This window comes from Astatotilapia calliptera, chromosome 5 (genome assembly GCF_964374335.1).
Source record: "Astatotilapia calliptera chromosome 5, fAstCal68.1, whole genome shotgun sequence".
Classification (NCBI taxonomy): domain Eukaryota; kingdom Metazoa; phylum Chordata; class Actinopteri; order Cichliformes; family Cichlidae; genus Astatotilapia; species Astatotilapia calliptera.
In genome coordinates, this window is record NC_137426.1 from 231632 (window position 1) to 251153 (window position 19522).

Consider the following 19522-nt stretch of genomic DNA (forward strand, 5'->3'; position numbering starts at 1 on the left):
CTGACAGCCAGTTCCAGAAAAAAATGACATATGGTAGCGTGGTTATGCTACTCTGAAATAAAGATCTGATAGATTTATTGTTGTCTTTAGTTTGCTTAGAAAAGCAAATCTTGCCAACAAAAGTTTGTATGGGAGATCTCAACGGCCTGTGGAATGAAGTGATATTAGGTTGATTCTTAAACAGCATACAAACCCCTGATGGTATTAAGCCAAATACTTTTGTATAATCATGACGATTTATAGCTAAACTAAACAAAATTCTTCATAGGAGAAAAGCGTACCATTTGAATCAAATAATTGGTTGACTAAAATAATGTTATTCCTAAACCAACTAAGTTTTTAGAGTGTTGAGAGATTAATCTGTAATCCTCTGTTATAAATGGTAAATGGCCTGTATTTATATAGCGCTTTTCTAGTCCCTAAGGACCCCAAAGCGCTTTACATATCCAGTCATCCACACATTCACACACTGGTGATGGCAGCTACATTGTAGGCACAGCCACCCTGGGGCGCACTGACAGAGGCGAGGCTGCCGGACACTGGCGCCACCAGGCCCTCTGACCACCACCAGTAGGTAACAGGTGAAGTGTCTTGCCCAAGGACACAACGACCGAGACTGTCCGAGCTGGGGCTCGAACCGGCAACCTTCCGATTACAAGGCGAACTTCCAACTCTTGAGCCACGATCGCCCCTTAACCCCATTTATCATTATTTTGCTAATATTGTTTATGCTTGAGTGTTTCTTTTCTAAACTGAAGAAATAATGGGAATTACGCTCACCTTCTTCAAGCCATTTAGAGCTTGATCTGATAAAGGCTCCTTTTGCTTTGTCTGAGTATAAACGATCTAATTTATCTTGTAATTTAGCAAGGTTCAATTTATCCTCTTCAGTTAAAGTGTCAGTTTGTTTATTAGATATGTTTTATGTTCAGTGCATACATGAACTTACAGGACAGAAACACAGTATGAGTCCTGTCCGGATAGCATGGATCTCATGCCTCACTGCTCTCCACCACATCAGCTGCCTTAAACATACTGGCCTGGTACTTACTGTAGCGGCTCTACTGCCTTTACAGATTAGACAGGCTTCTTCTCTCTGTCTTTAAGTCACTTCTGAAAACCCATCTCGTCACCCTGGCCTTTGACACCTTGTGAAATGTTTTGTTTAGTTTATTTATATTAGTTTTTATTAATTTTAATTTTATGTATTATGTGTGTTTTTTTCTGTTTTGTTTAATTCTATTGTTCTTAACTAATTTACTGTTCAGCATTTTGGTCCTGTGCTGGGTGCTTTATAAATAAAGTTGTATTGGATTGGTCTGTATTTACTTTTGATTGGGCAATCCTGAAGTTTCTGCTCTCTGATTGGTTTATTTTGGTGTTTAATATTTAAAATCACCGGGGTGTCATCCGTCCAATCCACGCTGAGCCTGTGAAGGCTGAAATGTGTGACAGGTAAATGAACCTGCGATCAGATTATCGATCAGTAGATCGATCCTGTTCGTCTCGTCCAGTTTCCCGTCATTCCGCTGCTGAACGGTTTCCATGGTAACCGTGACCGCGCCGCCGGACGCGCGCCGCCGCGATACGGAGGCGAGACGGTGAGTCACCGACAGAAAACAGCTCCGGTAACCGACGAAGCGACAACAGCAACCGACACACCGGGACGGGTTAGCACGTTAGCATGTTAGCATCCCGCTGCCGCGTGAGCCGGAGGCGCGAAACGGCTACGGACTGTCAATGAGGCTGATGACGGCAACTACCGCAGTGACATCACAGCAACAGACAGCAGCAACAGCATCGCCTACTGCAGGGCAGCGGCAACATCGCCCTACAGTCTGACTGCAGAGCAACTACACGAGAGCAACCGGAGACAGCAGCAACAAACTGACGGCAACTGTGCAGAATTAAACACGTCCTGATTTGTTTCTGCAGCAAACAGCAACTGATCCTACGCCAACATGTTGCTTAAACCTTCTGTCTTCAGCAGGGACTGCAGCAACTAAAACCTACAACATCTGCAGCAGCAGCAACTCCGGCAACCTGGAGTTTATCCAGTTGACATGTGAGCATCAACACGTTGCTTCAGCTTGGGAGACAGACAGCAACTTCATGAAGAGCAACCAGTGACAGAGCTACGATTTCACTCACAGCAACGCAGCCTACCACTACAGCAACTGCCAACAGCAGGTGAGCAACATGCGAGTGGGGGGGGGGGCGTCTGATAATCAATAATCTGATCAGAAATCAGTGAGCACAGTTGTTCGGGCAGATGTTTGAAAACTATTACAGATCCTGATGACTGATTTTTAAAGCTGCAGCTGGTGCCTACCTGTAGTCATGGTAACAGGTAGCATGTACCTGTAGTAAGTGTGTTTGCAGAGCTCATCCTTAAACATCGATCCATCAGAAGATCAAAGAGAATCAATAAACCTCAGCTTAAACTATAGGTGAGTCACATGGTTAATATCAGTCAGGCAGGACAGGAATCATCAGGTGGTGACATCATCTGGCCATCCAGGTGAGGGAAGGATAAAAAAAAAACAAAAAAAAAAAAAACTTACCTGTCTGTGAGGAGGCGGAGCTTGAGCAGAACACTTCACCTGCTGTGAATACTGCTTTGTTATTGGTACAAACAAACACACCTGAGCAGCGTTCAGCACAGATAGAAACAACAGAAGCTCCGGTCCAGCTTTTATTCTGTTCATACTTTATTTTTTCACTTTGATCGGTAAATAACTAATCAATAACTGATCAATGAGAGTGACAGTCCTCGTGCTCTTATTTTAAAAGTAAACGGTTGTTTCTCTCCAGGAGGACGTCTGCTTCTGACTGGACGGATGGACGTCCTTTCAGACTGTCTCGCTGATCAGATGACCTGGACTCAGGTGTGTTTCTACCTGCAGATGAGGAACGCAGAACTGTAGCTCGGTCATAGTTACAGTACTCGACTTGTTTAGTAATCTCTTTCATTGTTTGTCTCAGTCAGGTAACAGCCTCAGTTAAGCCCCACCCAGCACCCACCTCCCCCTCACGTCAGGTGAAGACAACAGTCAGCGAGATGAGCCTGTTGAAGGAGGTGGAGCCAGGACAGGAAATGGAGGGAAAGGTGAGTCTACCCATCATGCATCCCTGCGGTGTCGCAGAGAGAGAGAAAAGATTTATTTAGTGAAGACATTTCGAATAAAGTTTGGAGAGATCGAACAGAGACCGCGATGTGTTCGGGGAGACTTACCTGTTGCTGTGCTGCATTCAGGTGCAGACCTGGGCTCAGTCTCTGGTGTACACGCTGGAGGAACTCGAGTGTAAAATCTGCTATAATCGCTACGACACGCGCAGCCGGAAGCCCAAACTGCTGGGCTGTCTGCACCGAGTCTGCGCCAAGTGTCTGAAGAAGATGGTCGACATGGGTGAGTTCACCTGGCAGGTAGACACACAGCACAGTCAGCTGCTGGATCACGCAGATGCCAGCATGACCGTTACCTGGTCACATCACCTGTTGTATCATGTGATTCCAGGAGAGTCTTCGCCGTCCATAATCAGCTGCCCATTCTGCCGCCACGAGACGTATGTCCCCGACGAAGAGGTGTGGCCTCATTTCCTCCTCTTCGACGGTCAGAGTCTGACAACCTGAACTCACACTGTCTCCTCCCCCTCTTCCTCAGGTGTGGCTGATGGAGGACGACCGGCACATCCTGGCGGTCCTGTCGTGTCAGGATCGTGCTCGGCGAGGAGGTGGAGCAGGAAGTGGCAGCGGTGGGGAGGTAGTGCTAAGTCCCAGCAGTCTGACAGGTAAAAACCTGAGAGTTAGAATGAGATAGTCAGCCAATCACAGCCAGCCGGTAGATTTATCCAATCAGGAATCTCCGCGATAAAGTGACCTGTTTGAGGTGATTGAGCGGTATTCTTCGCCGTCATTGGTCAGCGGTATCCTTTATTGGACACCTTAGATATTGATTACTGGTTGGTGTATCCATAGTTTTCACATGATGTCAGCGCTCGGGAGACACGCCCACCTGGAGGGTAAAAACAGTACTTTGCTCTCCAGCCTTCCTTAAAAAGGAAAATAACAGTGTCTGGAATTTCTCTTGGTAAAGCTCTGCGTCTGTTCCCAGGGGGCGGAGCTGCAGGCAGCGGCGAGGAAGCATCCCACCGCTCCTCGGACTGTCTCGTCATCACCATCATGGAGCTCCCAGAGGAGTCGCCATCCTCAGATTCACTGAGCATGCTCAATGTAGTGGGTCTGTACCATGCTCCCAGTCTGGACTCGCTGCCCTGCAACCTCCCAGGTCAGAAATGCCGTGCCTGGACATCCCGCAGCTTCCCACGCTGCCTGCTGGGGGCACTCTGCCTGGTAAGTACCAGTTTAACCAGTTTGAACATAACTATCTAAATCAGAACCAGTGTAACTGGTGTGTGCGGCTACTCCCCCTGTGTGTGCAGGTGTACTTTAGCTCGCTGCCATTGGGGATCTACCTGCTGATGATTGGTCAGCTATGGCTGGGCGTGGTCCTCGTCAGTCTCGTCCCGTCCACGCTGCTGCTGCTCGTCCTTTACGGCTTCTGTCAGTGTCTCTGCCACGAGCTAATGGAGGCGCTTGCTGCCCGCACGCACTCGCTACCGTGACAACAAAATGTAGCCATAGAAAAGCCTGTAGACTGAGCCATCACACTCTGACATCACTCTGACCCTGCCCTTTGTGAATACCAGCAAGTCCCCCTCACACATCCCCTTGGTGGAAATACGGCCAATCAGTGTTGAACTACGTGATGACATCATCACATATAGGAAGTGGAGACAGTCCTCTCCAGTCAGAAGACATCTGCTGACTAATCAGAGACATGTTACTGTCCTGGGCATGATCATAAAACTGTTTTACCTGCTGATTACAGAACACACCTGTACCTGTATCACCTGTTTATCCCACAGTCACATGACCTGACAGGCTGTTAGCCTAGCTTAACACTTACACTAATCACAGAGGGAAAGTGCTAGCCTAGCTTAGCATGTGTATTTAGCTTTGAAGCTGTGCTTATTCTAAGCTATGCTAACAGTCCCGATGTCCTGTCTGTAAAATGATTCATGAACCCTGTGATGATGATGAGTGTCACTTCCTGTCCGTGTAGTGGGCGGAGCCTTTGGAGAATCAACTGTTTAGTTTTGTGATGAAATAAATAAACATAAGTGACATGAAGTGTTTGAATCATTTCCTGCTGCGAGTTCCTCTCAGGTGAAAGGTTGTCACATGAGTGACACCTTTGGGACCTGTGGGTGGAGTCCCAGGAGCATTTGGGCATCAGCTTGTCGCTGCGTGTTAATTAAAAACACGCTATCCTCAGAGAGAAGAGCAAGAGTGTTTATAGAAACCTGGCAAGAGCTGCTCTCCACCACAGAGGAAGAAGCTGCAGCAGGTACAACTTCTTTCATACAGGTGTTCTATAAAGGCACATCCACAGGTGGGTCATACAGGTGATTTTACATTTACTTGTCTAAGCATCACCCAGATTTAGATATTAAGTTTTAGATGTTTGAACAGCACCTGTCCTACCTCTCTCCTCCCTCCAGGCGGTCGACATAATGAGTCGTTGGCGTCGTTCAGTGGACGAGCTGGCGGCACGGCGGCGACAGCATGAATGTGAGCGCGCTCAGGATGCACTCAGTCGGGTCACTTCATGTTTCCAGCAGCTGGTTGCGTTGGTCGGTAGCTCAGCCGACGGCAGCTTCCTGCGAGATGAGTTGGATGAGACGAGAGCTGTGGCTCACCGGATCTGCAGTGGTAACACCTGTCTGTGGTTCACCTGTCCTCACCTGTGTGTTTCTCGCTGTCTCACGTGTTCACCTGACTCTCATTGCTCCATCTCCCTTATGTGTCTTCAGGGCTGTCCTGCCGGCTGCTGCGCTCGCTTTCAAACTCTGACTTTGCCCCCTCAGGTGTGCAGGACAGGCAGGTTTTGGAGCGTCTGTGGGTTCTCTTCCTGTCAGCATTGGAGCACTTCCTGTATGACCTGCGTAAGGCCTGTGACCTAATTGGGCAGTTCCCCCTGACTGAGCACAGCAACAGGCGCTCGCTGGTCAACACAGGTCAGCTGATTTTAGTTCTGATGTGAGATTGGCTAACTTTGTGTAAAAGATGTCTGTTGTGGCCGAGTCGTGAACCGGTAAATCACCTGCAAGTGTTTTTGCTTGAATGTCTAAATCGAGGAGTACTCGAGTAGGTTTAAGAACAAGTTTTTATTGCAATTCAAGTTGTTCAGTCCAATGAATAGCTTGAAAAGGTACAAAGGTAAGCGGTGAACTGCCAGAGGTTAAAGGTAAGGTTAGATAAAACTGAAAAAATAATGCACATTTCAGAATTATACATAAAGGCCTTTTTCAAGGAAACACACAACGTGTTAAAATTTTAAAGCTGTTCTGCAGCAATGGAGGCTGGTCAAGCCTTGAAAGCTGGTGCTACTAATTCCTACAGGTGTTCCCACTTTCCTGGATTACTTCCCCCTCTGCATAAAAGCAGTGTTGGAGCACAATGATGTACCCTCGTGACCATCAGCTGAACAGTAGTGTGTTGGTACAAAAACGGGGAGAAAAAGGTGATTAACAATGGAAGAGAGACGGAGCATCATAACACTTATAAATGTTTGTCTTTCCAAACTGTGACAGGAAGAGGTCTGCAGACCCAAAAACACAACTGAACCAGAAGTTTCTGAGAGTTAACAGCTTGATAGGCGGCTCACAGGACAACAGCTTCAAGCACAGAGTAATAGTGGTCGTAGTGAGCAAGTCTCAGTTTTCCCTCACCTCAGTCTCACACTGTATATTTATTTCTTACTCTTCCTATATTTATTGTTTTTCTTTTGCACTGAATGGAACTGGAGCCTCGTTGTCTCGTCTCTCTATGTACTGTATATCGCAGAGATGACAATGAAGAGAAGACTTCGAGCTGCAGGTTTGACAGGACATCACTAAGATGTCAGAACAAGACAGAGGTTTGGCTGTGCCATGAAACACCGCCATTGTAATACTGCAGACTGGAAGAAGGTTTTATGGACTGATGAGTCATCACGCAGGATCTTTGTACGCTGCCGAGTAGGTAAAGGATGGGTCCACAGTGTGTGGCATCAACTGTCACACATGGAGGAGGACGTGTGATGGTCTGGGGCTGTTTGCTGATCCAGAGTCGGTGACTCGTACAGAGTGAGAGGCTCCCTGAACCAGAACAGCTGCCACAGCATTGTGCAGCACCATGCAGGACCCTCTGGCATGCACCTAGTTGGTCAGGGGTTCATCCTACAGCAAGATAATGACCCATAGCAAAAGTGCCAGAACTACCTCAGGAACAAAGAACAAGATGGTGAGCTTGGAAACATGGAGTGTGCAGCACAGTCTGCAGACTTAAACCCCATCGAGCTGGTTTGAACTGGACAGAAGAGCGAAAGCAAAGCAGCCTACAACGTCCACATTTATGGGAACTTCTGCTACAGATATGGGAGAATATTTGATTTCTATTGTATTCCATTGCCAAAGGAGGCTACTGACGAGTCAAAGTTTACAATACACTTTGGTCTATAAACTGATTCCATTATTTATTCATTTACTTTTTACTCTAATTGCTTATTTGTGCTGCGCTTTCACTTCAGAGTGCAATGAGACATCAGAAAAACTGGAGAAACTTTTAGCTTGTAGTAGAGCTGGGCGATAGAACGATAACGATATGTATCGCGATATAACTTTTTCTCGATAGAAAAATTCAACTATCGCGATAGACCTCGCCGCTCTTGTCCTCTTAAAAAAAAAAAAAAAAGAACAGCCAATCCAAATTACGTAGCGCAGAGCTGAACCAATCACAGCCGCAGCGTCACGTCGCGTGACTTGTTACGTACAGCACAAGTGCCAAGCCGCACATGTGTATTTGTTTGGGAAGCAGCCAGCCACCGTACCGCCCGGGTAATGGAGGAAATGAGTGTGCCGACTAGAAAAATCAACCGAGCGTGACCGAAGGTTACCGAAGAGAAAACAGATGATGGTTCCAACGCCGGAGAGATTGTCGAACGGAAGAGCCATAGAAGTTCCGTAGTGTGAAGGTATTTCGGCTATTTCAAGTCTGACAAATAACAGAGTAGCGTGCACTGTAAATTGTGCCGAAAGCAAGTCTGGAAATACAATAAACTGGTGCATGCGCTACGTCCACACGTACCCGGGTATTTTTGAAAACGCAGATTTTTCTATGTGTTTGCACCTTTCGTCCAAACGTAAACGGCGTTTTTGGTCACTGAAAGCGAAGATTTTTAAAAACTCAGTTTTTGCATTTAGTGTGGACTAGAAAAACGGAGAAAACGCAGCGTCAAAGGTGTGCGCATTTTTTGACGTCACACTGTGCGCCACGTTATTGTTTCGGTGAAATGAATTTCTACAATACTGTTACTGTTAATTCTACTCTCTGCAGTGTTTAAATGCTTAGTAACTGTGTGTATATACACACAGTTACTGTCCCTCCACACTTACGACTCGGTTCTGCTTCTATGCCGCAGCTTTGTTTACTTTTTTCCCACCGAGGCTTCTAGACTTCTGATTGGCCAACATTTCTGCACGGTTAGGAATCTAGCGCCACCTGCTGCTTTGGCATGTTCATAGCAGCGTTTTCCTTCATTTCTGCCTTTATGTGTGGACGGGATTATTTTTTAAAACAAAAACAGAAAATCTCAGTTTTCAAAAATACCCGTGTACGTGTGGACGTAGCCTCAGTCTCTGACTGGAAGCGCTAATTCGTCATTCGGCTTTTGTCAGACTAAAGTAACTGTTAAAACTGTTTGAAAAGCTCAGCTATACAACAAGGAGAGATTGAGAATTTCCTTTTAGTTCTCAGTTTATTTGATATTGACAAAAGTTAGTCAGTTTTGTCTGTTCTTCTGTAAAACAAACTAAGATTTATTTTTAGAATTAATATTTTGTTTCTAAGTGGAATTGACAATTTAGTCTGTTTCGTTTGTTCTATTTTGAAACTTAAACGCTTTAGCGGCTGCCTTTTGTGTAGTTTGCAATATTTGCCTTTATTTACCTGAAAAAGTCTCATGTTCCTTAAGTACATCTACCCTGTTGAACTTATTATGGGAAATAAATATTTAAATCAAAACAAGCTGCTGATTATTTCACATTTTACTTGTGAGCAACGGCACATTTAAATCTTACAAATATAGTTATTTGGCTTATATCGTGATATCGTTATCGCCTGAAATGAAAAAAACATATCGTGATATGAAAAAATCTTATATCGCCCAGCTCTAGCTTGTAGTGTATGTGTAACCTGCGCTTTCTTGTCCAATGTAGGAACGTTACCATGGAGATCTCAGGGTTTTTTTATAGGCTAACGCGTGTCACAGAGGTTCTTTTTCTGCTATAACCGAAAGCTTACCTAATGCTGGGCATACACTGCGATTTTTGTCCCATTTTGGCCAGAGTGTCGCCTTAATCGTGTGTCGTGCGTCGTGTAGTATACATAAGGTAACGAGAAGCGATTAACACACAATCATCAATCATATGGTTGCAAGAAAATCAAACCTGTTTGAAATCCTGTCGCCCCTCGTGAGGGCGTCACTGCAGCCTCTGCGCACGCGCGGAACAACAGTGCAGCGTGTGATCTGGACACAAGCGATGGAGGCACAACTTGTAGAACTTTGGCTCATCTGAGCCTTTTCGATCTATCGCGACCACACCAACCATGAAAAGAGTTGGATGGAGATCGCTGCTCAATCACAGCTGCCTGATCAATGTTTTTCATTAGCAATTTAGCAAAGTTGATGGTGGTGTGTGAGTGAAAGACAGAGAGGGAGATTTTGTGTTATAAGCCGACGCACAGTGACTGGCAGTGTTGAACCATGACAAGCATTAGTTTTGATTGTCCAGGAACAACACGAGCACGGGGACATCAGATTGTGCTCTTATCGATCCGTTACTGACCCGTTATCGACCTCTTACTGATCTACTTTATGTTGCTCCTCCCCTTTTGTGAGTGTGGACGCTTCATCTCTTTGCTCTTAAATGCTTTGCTTCTTTTATTGATTTTTATGCTGATTTTTTCCCTTTTTTCCGTATGAGCTTACCTGCGATAGCTTCTGGACACTTATAGATCATTAGGACTAAAGTGTTCTTAACAGAAACAGCAACATTTTTATAGTGACCTTATCCTCAGCGCTCCGTGTGTCTGTGGCCTAGACACAGCTGAAGCCTGATTACAGCGTCTGGGCACCGAACAGCCTCAATAGCCTGGAAAGGTGCTAACCGCTAGGCTAACTAGCAACAAGATGCCTTCCCTCTCCACAGATGACTACCACAGCCTCCTGCAGAAGATTGCAGTACTGGAGACAAAAATTCATCGCTTAGAAGTAAACGTGGAGGTAAATGGACTGTGTGGAAATGAAACAACCTTGCCTTTGATTCAAAACAATGGCGATGAGCAAGCTAGCACATAGCTAAGGAGCACAGATAACATGACCAAGAAAGTAGACTCTGTGCATTATTATAAATCCTCAAGTGATGATCCCCTCTTGGACTGTCTTGGTGCAAAACCAAGACATAAATCATGTCTCCTGGAAGGGGGAGGACGTATCACGGGCAGAGCACAGCGAGCTGAAATCTCTGAAACCGACTGGCCTTCACTTCCTACGAGACAGAGAAGCTCTTCTACCCCTGTATACGAGAGGAAACAGGACTGGACAACCGTGAATAGGAAGGTTAACAACAAACCTCCAAAACAACTGAATGTGAAACTGCAGAACAGATTTGCTCCACTATCAAAGGACCCTGGATCGATATCGGACAACCATCCATCTAAAAGCAGCGAAGTAAGGTCTGAAAATCTGTTGAAAAGTGAAAGGCCACAGGGAAAGCTAAAGGCTAGGCCTGAAACTCTGATTGTGGGTGACTCTGCCGTAAAGGATGTACAAAGGATGTGCGGTAAGAACACTAAAGTCCTCTGCTTTCCTAACGATATGGTCAACAACCTGAAGGAGAGAATTCTTCAAATTGCAGATGAACATCCAACTGTGACAAACATTGTTCTGCATACAGGGTCAAACGATGTGTCCAAACAACAGTCGGAGGTTCTGAAACGGGACTTTACTGGATTATTAAACACTGTAAACTCTCTGAATGCAGCTGTATTCATCAGTGGACCTGTACCGCCGGTCAGAGGAGGAGAAGAGAGATTCAGCAGGTTGTTTACACTGAATAAATGGCTTATATCAGCATGTGCTGACCACTCAGTGCATTTTATCAACAACTTTAATATTTTTTGGGAACGCAGGCATCTGTTTAAAGCAAATGGATTTAATTTTAACAAGTCAGGGGTGAAACTGTTCACCTCCAACTTGTTTTATTCCATACGTCATCCATCCGTGCTTGGTGCCAAGGCTGAGATAAACGAGGAGTTATCTCATAAAGAGGAACAAACAGTACTCCAAGAACAGACAAAGCCCAGCAGAAACCTTGAGGAGGAGCTCCATCTGCCCCCACCCGGGAAGAGCCTCAGAAAGGAGAGACATCTGAGGCAAGAAGAGGGGTCCCTATTTGCCTCCAACTCCCTCAACAACACCAACGACCAGGACCAGGGACCACGACCTTCCCCAGTCCCCCAAACCCCTGACAGGCCATCACCCTCCTCCCCCTCCCTTTCTCCCTCCTCCCCACACCTGAAATTCACTGAGGAGATGATGGAGCAGGTCAATGCTGGGCTCAGATCTACCCCCCGGCCCAATCCCTTTTTGTCCCCCATAAACCCCCCACCAGAGCGGCCAAAGGTTCGCCATCGAGCCCCACCCTCAACAGAGCGATCGAAGTCACATTGCTCAGCCTCACCCCCCTTAGTTCCTCCTTACCACCTTCATGCTTTGTCTCCACAGTCTGATGCGTGATGTGTGGAGGGTCCGGGCTGCGAGGATTATGGCAGTGGTGACTTTTCCCAGGAGAAGCTGGGACCCTGTTTACTAGAAGGTTTTAAAATCTCTGTACTTTTAGGTGACAGGAGACATGTGGCCTGGTCAAAACACAGAGAAATGCACTCTAAAAGATCTTTGAACATAGTAAACATACCTTGTGTGCCACAGACTGCTCCCAAACACGAGGGGACAAGTAATACCTCTAAAACACTTAAGTTGGCTTTATTAAACGTTAGATCTTTAGCTGGGAAAACATTTTTAATTAATATCAGGCGTGTTTCCAGAACCACTAAAAACTGCTGTAATAAAACCTATACTGAAAAAGGACAATCTTGACAAGACACAAATGAACAACTACAGGCCGATCTCAAATCTCCCGTTTTTAAGTAAGATCATTGAAAAAGCAGTTTCTCAACAGCTCAATTACTTCTTAAAACAGAATAATTGCTACGATGCCTTCCAGTCAGGTTTTAGACAGAACCACAGCACTGAAACCGCTCTGACCAAAGTGTTTAATGACATATGTCTGAACACAGACAGTGGAAAAATGTCAGTCTTAGTTTTACTGGATCTCAGTGCAGCATTTGATACAGTTGACCACAACATATTACTCAAACGACTGGAGAACTGGACAGGTCTTTCAGGAACTGTACTAAACTGGTTCAAAACATACGTAGAAAACAGGAAATACTTTGTATCAATAGGTAACTTCACATCTGAGCAGACAAGTATCACATGTGGAGTTCCCCAAGGTTCCATCTTGGGACCCCTTCTGTTTAACATCTACATGCTCCCACTGGCACAGATTATAAACAACAACAAAATAAACTACCACAGCTATGCAGATGACACACAAATATATATCACAATGTCACCAGGAGACCGAGGCCCTGTACAGGCTCTTGGTAAATGCATTGAGGAAATCAATGACTGGTTGTGCCACAATTTTCTCCAGCTAAACAAAAACAAAACTGAGGTAATAGTCTTTGGCGCCAAAGAAAAACGATTACAGGTCACCAGAGAACTTCAATCTATACATCTAAAAACCACAAACCAGGCAAGAAATTTGGGTGTAGTGATGGATGCAGACCTAAACTTAGAAAAACACATTAAGACAATAACAAAGTCAGCTTACTATCACCTCAAGAATACATCAAGGATAAAAGATCTGATGTCTCAACAGGACCTGGAAAAACTAGTCCATGCATTCATCTTTAGTAGGCTTGATTACTGTAACAGCATCTTTACAGGTCTACCTAAAAAATCAGTCAGACAACTACAGCTCATTCAGAACTCTGCTGCTCGAGTCCTCACTAAGACCAAAAAAGTGGACCCCATCAGTCCAGCTCTGAGGTCCTTACACTGGCTGCCTGTCCGTCAGAGGATAGACTTTAAAGTTCTGATGCTGGTCTATAAAGCTCTGAATGGTTTAGGACCAAAATACATCAATGACCTCCTGACCCAGTATGAACCTTCCAGATCCCTCAGGTCATCTGGATCCGGTCTTTTATCAGTTCGCAGAGTCAGAACCAGACACAGAGAAGCTGCATTCAGCTTTTATGCTCCTTATATCTGGAACAAACTCCCAGAAAGCCTCAGATCAGCTGAAACACTCAGTTTATTTAAATCCAGGTTGAAGACTCACCTGTTCTCAGCTGCATTTGAATAAAGCACCAAAATCCACACTTTTAAGCTTAAATTTCAAAACTTACATTTAACTACTGATTTTATCTACTGTTCTGATTTTATCTGATTTTATCTGTTTTGATTTTATATACTGTTTTGTTTGTTTGTTAATTAGTTTGTTTGTTTGTTTGTTTTAATCAATTTTAAATCATGCTTTTTATTTGTTTTTGTTTCTAATGTCTCTGTGAAGCACTTTGAACCACCTTGTTGTTGAATTGTGCTGTACAAATAAACTTGCCTTGCCTTCATAAATTCCAGGACCTCAGTCACCAAGAAGCTGAACTTACCTGAGGAAGTGTTTTTCTCATCCACCTGACCATCTGTTTCTCACCTGTCCTTCTGAATTTATAGGATGTGTTGATGGCGTGGTGGGCGTGGCAGCTCGGGTGGCCTCAGTCCAGTTGCCATGGCTCACCTCGGAGGTGGAACCAAGCCCAGATCTGACCAATCACATCACAGGACTGGAAACTATGATGAGCGAGATGCAACAGAGGGTGAGGGGAAGCATATGGAACACTTCCTGTTGGACTGTGAGGTTTAACTGTTGCAGAGTCACCTGTCTGCTCTTTAGGTTGCTTTATAAACGGCTGAATTCTGTGCCGCTGCTTTGTTTTTTGTTCTGAGTGTCTCACCGTTGCTCTGCAGGTTCCCGTGGCGTTCTGGTCGGTGGAGGCGACCCAGCCGGCGTGGGCTGAAGCCCGCGGTGAGCCAGATGACCTGGTGGAGAGCCTGGAGGACCTGATGGAGGTTGAGGTCATTGCCGGTTCCAAGAAGACGGCATGCTGTGGGCTGGGCTGCGTCGGGTAGATGTAGATTTAAGTGTTTCCATTAAGATGGGAGAATCGTGTTTTAGAGGAAACAGAAGAAAACCTGGGTTCATTTGTCATTGTGATGTTTAAACAATCAATATTAAATAAGTCTAAATAAAGCTGGCAGATCAATATCTGCAGTGATTAATTATTAACATGTCACAGAAGAAAAATGCCACTGGATGGTTGAACTATCCTTTAGGAGGTGATAGACAGGTACATACTGAGATAAAATACACAATGCATGGATTCACCTGCAGCATAACTACAGGAGGATTCAGGGTCACCTGGTCCAGCCCTAACTATATGCTTTAGCAAAAAGGAAAGTTTGAAGCCTAATCTTGAAAGTAGAGATAGTGTCTGTCTCCTGAATCCAAACTGGAAGCTGGTTCCACAGAAGAGGGGCCTGAAAACTGAAGGCTCTGCCTCCCATTCTACTTTTAAATACTCTAGGAACAACAAGTAGGCCTGCAGAGCGAGAGCGAAGTGCTCTAATAGGGTGATATGGTACTACAAGGTCATTAAGATAAGATGGGGCCTGATTATTTAAGACCTTGTATGTGAGGAGCAGGATTTTGAATTCTGGATTTAACAGGAAGCCAAAACAGGAGAAATCTGCTCTCTCTTTCTAGTCCCTGTCAGGACTCTTGCTGCAGCATTTTGGATCAGCTGAAGGCTTTTCAGGGAGTTTTTAGGACTTCCTGATAATAATGAATTACAGTCGTCCAGCCTGGAAGTAATAAATGCATGAACTAGTTTTTCAGCGTCACTCTGAGACAGGATATTTCTAACTTTAGAGATGTTGCACAAATGGAAGAAAGCAGTCTTACATATTTGTTTAATATGTGCGTTGAAGGACATGTCCTGGTCAAAAATGACTCCAAGGTTCCTCACGGTGTTACTGGAGGCCAAGGTAATGCCATCCAGAGTAAGAATCTGCTTAGATACCATATTTCTAAGCTTTTCAGGGCCGAGTACAATAACCTCAGTTTGATCTGAATTAAGCAGAAAATGAGCGGCCGTCCAGGTCTTTGTCTTTAAGACATTCCCGCAGTTTAATTTCCATTGTCAATATTATTCAATGAAATTAAGGGCAGTGTCAAAAACACACTGAGACTGAGCTGTGATGTCATCAAGTACTGCCTTTCCAATCAAAGGATGAATTCACTTGCACTCAGGTGAACTATAAAGTGTACTTGAGTATTGATGTCATGATGCAGCAGCAAAGAAGAAAAAAAAAAAAAAGAAGAAAAGACCCCACCCAAGGCTCCTCCTTTTCCTCCTAGTCTTTCAAAGTAAAACCAGCTTAATTTTGAAAAGAGAAGCCCAGCCTGCATGCGGTGTGTCAGGGGAGGACAGCATATTTCAGCTGCTCAGATCAATAACACACTGTGTTGAATTAAGAACTTTATTGACAAACATAAAAATATGATACAAACACGGAAGACAGACGAACATGAGGAGGCGGAGCTTCAATTTTGGAAGGTCGAGCGTAGATGAGTTCTGAAAGCTGAAAGAAAAAAAAAAAAAAAAAAAACAACCATCAGTCCTGCTTCACGCAGCTGTTAACGTGTTTGCGCACAGCGGGGTGTTTACGTGGTCTCACCTTCCTGGTTGTCCCACAGTTCGGCCGCCACACCATTAAGAGGACTGTCGTTGTTCGGCTCTGAGGAGGAAGCAGAGTGACAGTGAGGTCAGAGGGCAGAGCTTGGACAGTGCTGGGGTGATGACGCATTTACCTCCCAGCAGGCTCTGGATGGACAGCAGGATGGAGCGAACGTCGTAGAGCGCTGACCATTTGTCCTTCAGGATGTCGAGGCAGATGAAGCCGTGCTCGTCTACGTTGGGGTGGAAACATGGTGTGACAAACTTTACGCGTGGGGCCTGGTACGGGTAACCGGCAGGAAACTCCAGAGAGAGGCGGTACCTGAGGCCCTCGTACACCTGAACAGGTAAGACAGAGCAGAATTTAACTTTCTGCTGAGAGCAGAGTAACCCAAATGATCCGTGTGTACATACCGTCCCCTGAGCGCCATCGATGGTTCCAACCCACTTAAACAGATTATCTGACTCTGGGAACGCAGAGATCCCCTTATCACCTGACATCTGCACCAGAGAGAGAGACTGTCACATGACTTCAGGACACATGGAGAGTGTCACATGACCTCAGGTGTTACAGGTTAGAACAGAACACTGATGAAGACTGGACTCACCATGAGCGTCATCAGCTCCTGCTGCAGCCTGCAGACACAAACAGGAAGCTCAGAATCTGCTGCACATGCTCAGTTCAGTGTTTCACTTTTGGCTCAGATTAAGGAGGAGCCTGCCTCCTTTGTTGTTCTGGTGTTTCCTCCTGAACTCAACTCAGCCCTTCATGAAACTGCAGCTCAGACAGGTGCTGTGCAGAGAGGATCAGGTAAACTTGCCCATCTGTATGACTCAGACTGAGGCAACTGTGATACTAAGTTTGCCTGTCACTCCACACCTGTAGGAGCTGCCCCCACCCATCACCTGCTGAACAGCGTCACTTTTAGCCCTTTCACACAAGTACCTACTCAGCACGACTCTAGTAGTTTTCCGTTTCTGGGGTTGTTGGTTTCCCCAGTTGCCGGGTTTTAAATATGGCGGCTTTGATTTTCGTGAAGGACACGCCTTCAGGCCCCATCGATCGACGCTACTGACTAGCCAATGGGTGGCACCCAGTCAGTTGATGTCACATTTTAGGATAGCACGTACTATTAAAAAACAAACAAACAAAACCCCTAAAAACCTAGCCGGTACTAGTGGGACAGGGCCACTGGTGTAATCGAATGGCGGCACAGCACACGGAAACCAAGCGCATCATTGTTTACCAACAGCTGTACTAATAAAGTTTAATCAACCGTGAACAGGAAGTGTACCTGCTAACACCTGTCCGACAGGTAGAGTCAGAAATTGGCACAGAGCTGACACAAACACCCAATATGAAAACACACAATAGGAAAAGTCTCTCTCTCACACAAACACACACCGTTTGGACACAGAGCCTCTGGCCGCGCTGCCGCCGCTGTCGCTGCCTTTCAGAGCGGCGGTGCTGGAAGCTGCAGCCGCTGCGGGGTCCATGTTCTGGGAGGCCATGAGCGTTACCGTCCTGTTCTGCTGAATCAGACAAAGTGAGGTTAGAAGGCCCGGGTTCCTCTGCGGCTCACCTCCCGTGTTTCTCCCTCTAAGCTAACAGCAGCTAAACGCTGGCACCGGATCCAGCTCCGAGGACTCGTCTCCAGTTGTATCCGCCTCTCAGGCCACCGTTCGGGTATTTTACTCAGACCTTACCCCGTTAACAGACGAGGCTCACCTTCACTGTGACGACGTCGTGCTAAAGGTGCTAGCTGTTAGCTCCACCGGTCGGCTAAGCGTTGGCTCTGCGGCTAGCCTGTTTATTACCCAGAGGAGACTATAAACAAACAAAAACTCTTCCCGGTACGGACTCACCGGTTGTCGGTCGGGGTTTGTCGGCCAGAGTACAGCTACTGTCTGTTGGATTCAAACGGAACACGCTCCCGCCCCCGATTTAAACCGACTGTTTCTTACACAGTCGGCCAATCAGCGCCCGACCTTTAAAAACAAGCCAGCTTTGGCTGGCCAATGGCAGGCCTGCCAAGTAAAGGGAGGTGCGTTGTGATTAGGCAGCGTGAACGACGAAATGATCCAAACGTCTTTTAATGCTGACGTCATAACAGAGCCCAACAAGTCAGAAATCGGTTTTAGTAAACAAACAAAATTACATAAATATACATTTGTGTATTCACTTACCTGTCATAATAAATATGCCTGTAAATAAATGTTTTACCTTCTGTTTATGATTACAGCTCTGTTTCAGGATAACTTAAATTAAATATCAGACTGCTGTCTCTTCAAGCCTAGCTTAGTGAAAGGTGACCACCAGATGATGTCACGCGGAGGCTCTGACAGCACAGATCCACAGTGAGAATGATGTAATAGCTCAGTTAAACTTTGGTGGGAACCACTCGGAGAGTTTCCATCAGAAAATGAAATGCTGTTAGCTCGCAGGTGGTACAGCTGTCTTCATTAAAGATGAGTTCAAAACAAAGATGATAAACTGCATTAATGCTTTCTCTGGAGTATCAGGTCTGACTTTAAACATGAAAATGTGTCCCGTTCCTGTCGGAGAGGCTTGTGTCCTTACAGAAGGTTTTCCTGTCAAAGAACAGATGACTTATTTGGGAACTAACATCTGTCGAGATCAGTCTGAGAGGGTCATTTCTAATTTCCAGCATTTAAATCCAAAAATGAAAAACAGATTTGATCTGTGGCTCATGAGCGATCGATCACTGATCCTTTTATCTTAAACAGGGATATTCACACTCAGTGTATCCTGCAAAAGTAAAAATGTTCCTAAATCATTCGTAGAACAGTCGATGCTGCACTTTATTACTTTGCGTGGGAAAACAGAAATAAATCAATATTATATAAGGATCCAAAATAATATTAATGATGTGTCCCAGCTAGTGAAGGTAAAAAGGTCATTTTCTTCCATATCCTGTGTTTGTGAGGACCTGTGATGTTCCCGTATCTGTAAGAGAACACAGTACAGTGTTTCATGATGACACAAATGGACCAAATATACAGACAGCACTGAATAAAGATGTTCTCAGAGATGCCATTAATATACTGGATAAAACATATATGATTCATTGTCCTGTAACCCCTCACTGTCAGTTTTACTGGAACAGTAACTTTATGAATATTAATGAGCCATTGATATGGACTTACAATAAGAAGTATTTAATCACCAACAAGGTCAAATAACAAACCAATTTATTAAAACTATAGAAATGATCTGGATGAATCTTGTACTGTAAAACTGTCAAACAGTCAGTGAAACAATTCCACATCTTTTTGAATGATGTATTTCATTTTTTAACACATACACTACATTTAATGTTTTCTTTTTATTTTCATTGTCTGTGGAGGTTCTCAGTCATCCAGGTCATTGTAGTCTAAGGAGCTTGGAAAGAAAAGCGTCTGGACTTCTTTATGTTGCTTGAAGGCGTTTCACCTCTCATCCGAGAAGCTTCTTTAGATCTTGGGTCAAATGGT

At 45.1% G+C, this 19522-nt stretch overlaps 3 protein-coding genes and 1 long non-coding RNA gene across 13 annotated transcripts; 2 read left to right on the forward strand and 2 right to left on the reverse strand.

The window, feature by feature from the left end:
• Positions 1-1754: 1754 nt before the first annotated feature.
• Positions 1755-3376, reverse strand: LOC145428634 (uncharacterized). Its single transcript, XR_013908935.1, has 4 exons — positions 3236-3376; positions 3025-3132; positions 1995-2900; positions 1755-1897 (listed from the first exon to the last, which is right to left on the reverse strand). It is a non-coding gene; the product is annotated as an uncharacterized LOC145428634 (long non-coding RNA).
• LOC113021843 (E3 ubiquitin-protein ligase RNF182) lies at positions 2049-5194 on the forward strand. Of its 4 annotated transcripts, none has more exons than XM_026166626.2 (8): positions 2049-2190; positions 2815-2888; positions 2986-3109; positions 3257-3410; positions 3519-3586; positions 3666-3792; positions 4116-4354; positions 4444-5194. In XM_026166626.2, the coding sequence occupies exons 3-8, from the start codon at positions 3062-3064 to the stop codon at positions 4624-4626; spliced, it is 819 nt and encodes a 272-aa protein (XP_026022411.1). In that variant the 5' UTR covers positions 2049-2190; positions 2815-2888; positions 2986-3061; the 3' UTR covers positions 4627-5194. The 4 variants fall into 4 exon arrangements, with proteins under 4 accessions (XP_026022411.1, XP_026022408.1, XP_080157218.1 ...); XM_026166623.2 differs by having other exon boundaries at positions 2990-3109; XM_080301092.1 differs by lacking the exon at positions 2049-2190 and adding an exon at positions 2630-2731 and having other exon boundaries at positions 2990-3109.
• Positions 5195-5278: 84 nt separating this feature from the next.
• LOC113021844 (regulator of G-protein signaling 9-binding protein) lies at positions 5279-14554 on the forward strand. 3 transcript variants are annotated; one of them, XM_080301094.1, is made up of 5 exons: positions 5279-5411; positions 5566-5776; positions 5878-6081; positions 13965-14107; positions 14259-14554. In XM_080301094.1, the coding sequence occupies exons 2-5, from the start codon at positions 5578-5580 to the stop codon at positions 14418-14420; spliced, it is 708 nt and encodes a 235-aa protein (XP_080157220.1). In that variant the 5' UTR covers positions 5279-5411; positions 5566-5577; the 3' UTR covers positions 14421-14554. The 3 variants fall into 3 exon arrangements, with proteins under 3 accessions (XP_080157220.1, XP_026022412.2, XP_026022414.2); XM_026166627.2 differs by having other exon boundaries at positions 5321-5456; XM_026166629.2 differs by having other exon boundaries at positions 5321-5456; positions 5932-6081.
• A 1262-nt stretch (positions 14555-15816) lies between these two features.
• LOC113021841 (ubiquitin-conjugating enzyme E2C) lies at positions 15817-18077 on the reverse strand. 5 transcript variants are annotated; one of them, XM_026166618.2, is made up of 7 exons: positions 17894-18077; positions 17433-17557; positions 16636-16663; positions 16442-16528; positions 16162-16366; positions 16029-16088; positions 15817-15932 (listed from the first exon to the last, which is right to left on the reverse strand). In XM_026166618.2, exons 2-7 carry the CDS (start codon positions 17537-17539, stop codon positions 15895-15897), a joined length of 525 nt encoding a protein of 174 aa, XP_026022403.1. In that variant the 5' UTR covers positions 17540-17557; positions 17894-18077; the 3' UTR covers positions 15817-15894. The 5 variants fall into 5 exon arrangements, with proteins under 5 accessions (XP_026022403.1, XP_026022405.1, XP_026022404.1 ...); XM_026166620.2 differs by having other exon boundaries at positions 17433-17560; positions 17894-18019; XM_026166619.2 differs by having other exon boundaries at positions 17757-18008.
• Positions 18078-19522: the final 1445 nt, after the last annotated feature.

What these genes read in the sequence shown, in the direction of transcription:
- LOC113021843 (XM_026166623.2), top strand. Translation starts at nt 2,841, where the DNA reads ATGGACGTCCTTTCAGACTGTCTCGCTGATCAGATGACCTGGACTCAG. An exon ending in GACAGGAAATGGAGGGAAAG is followed by an intron (nt 3,110 to 3,256) that starts GTGAGTCTACCC and finishes TGCTGCATTCAG; the next exon opens with GTGCAGACCTGGGCTCAGTC. An exon ending in GAAGAAGATGGTCGACATGG is followed by an intron (nt 3,411 to 3,518) that starts GTGAGTTCACCT and finishes ATGTGATTCCAG; the next exon opens with GAGAGTCTTCGCCGTCCATA.
- LOC113021844 (XM_080301094.1), top strand. Translation starts at nt 5,578, where the DNA reads ATGAGTCGTTGGCGTCGTTCAGTGGACGAGCTGGCGGCACGGCGGCGA. An exon ending in GGCTCACCGGATCTGCAGTG is followed by an intron (nt 5,777 to 5,877) that starts GTAACACCTGTC and finishes ATGTGTCTTCAG; the next exon opens with GGCTGTCCTGCCGGCTGCTG. An exon ending in GCGCTCGCTGGTCAACACAG is followed by an intron (nt 6,082 to 13,964) that starts GTCAGCTGATTT and finishes CTGAATTTATAG; the next exon opens with GATGTGTTGATGGCGTGGTG.
- LOC113021841 (XM_026166618.2), bottom strand. Translation starts at nt 17,539, where the DNA reads ATGGCCTCCCAGAACATGGACCCCGCAGCGGCTGCAGCTTCCAGCACC. An exon ending in CATCCAGAGCCTGCTGGGAG is followed by an intron (nt 16,089 to 16,161) that starts GTAAATGCGTCA and finishes CTTCCTCCTCAG; the next exon opens with AGCCGAACAACGACAGTCCT. An exon ending in ACTGTGGGACAACCAGGAAG is followed by an intron (nt 15,933 to 16,028) that starts GTGAGACCACGT and finishes TTTTTCTTTCAG; the next exon opens with CTTTCAGAACTCATCTACGC.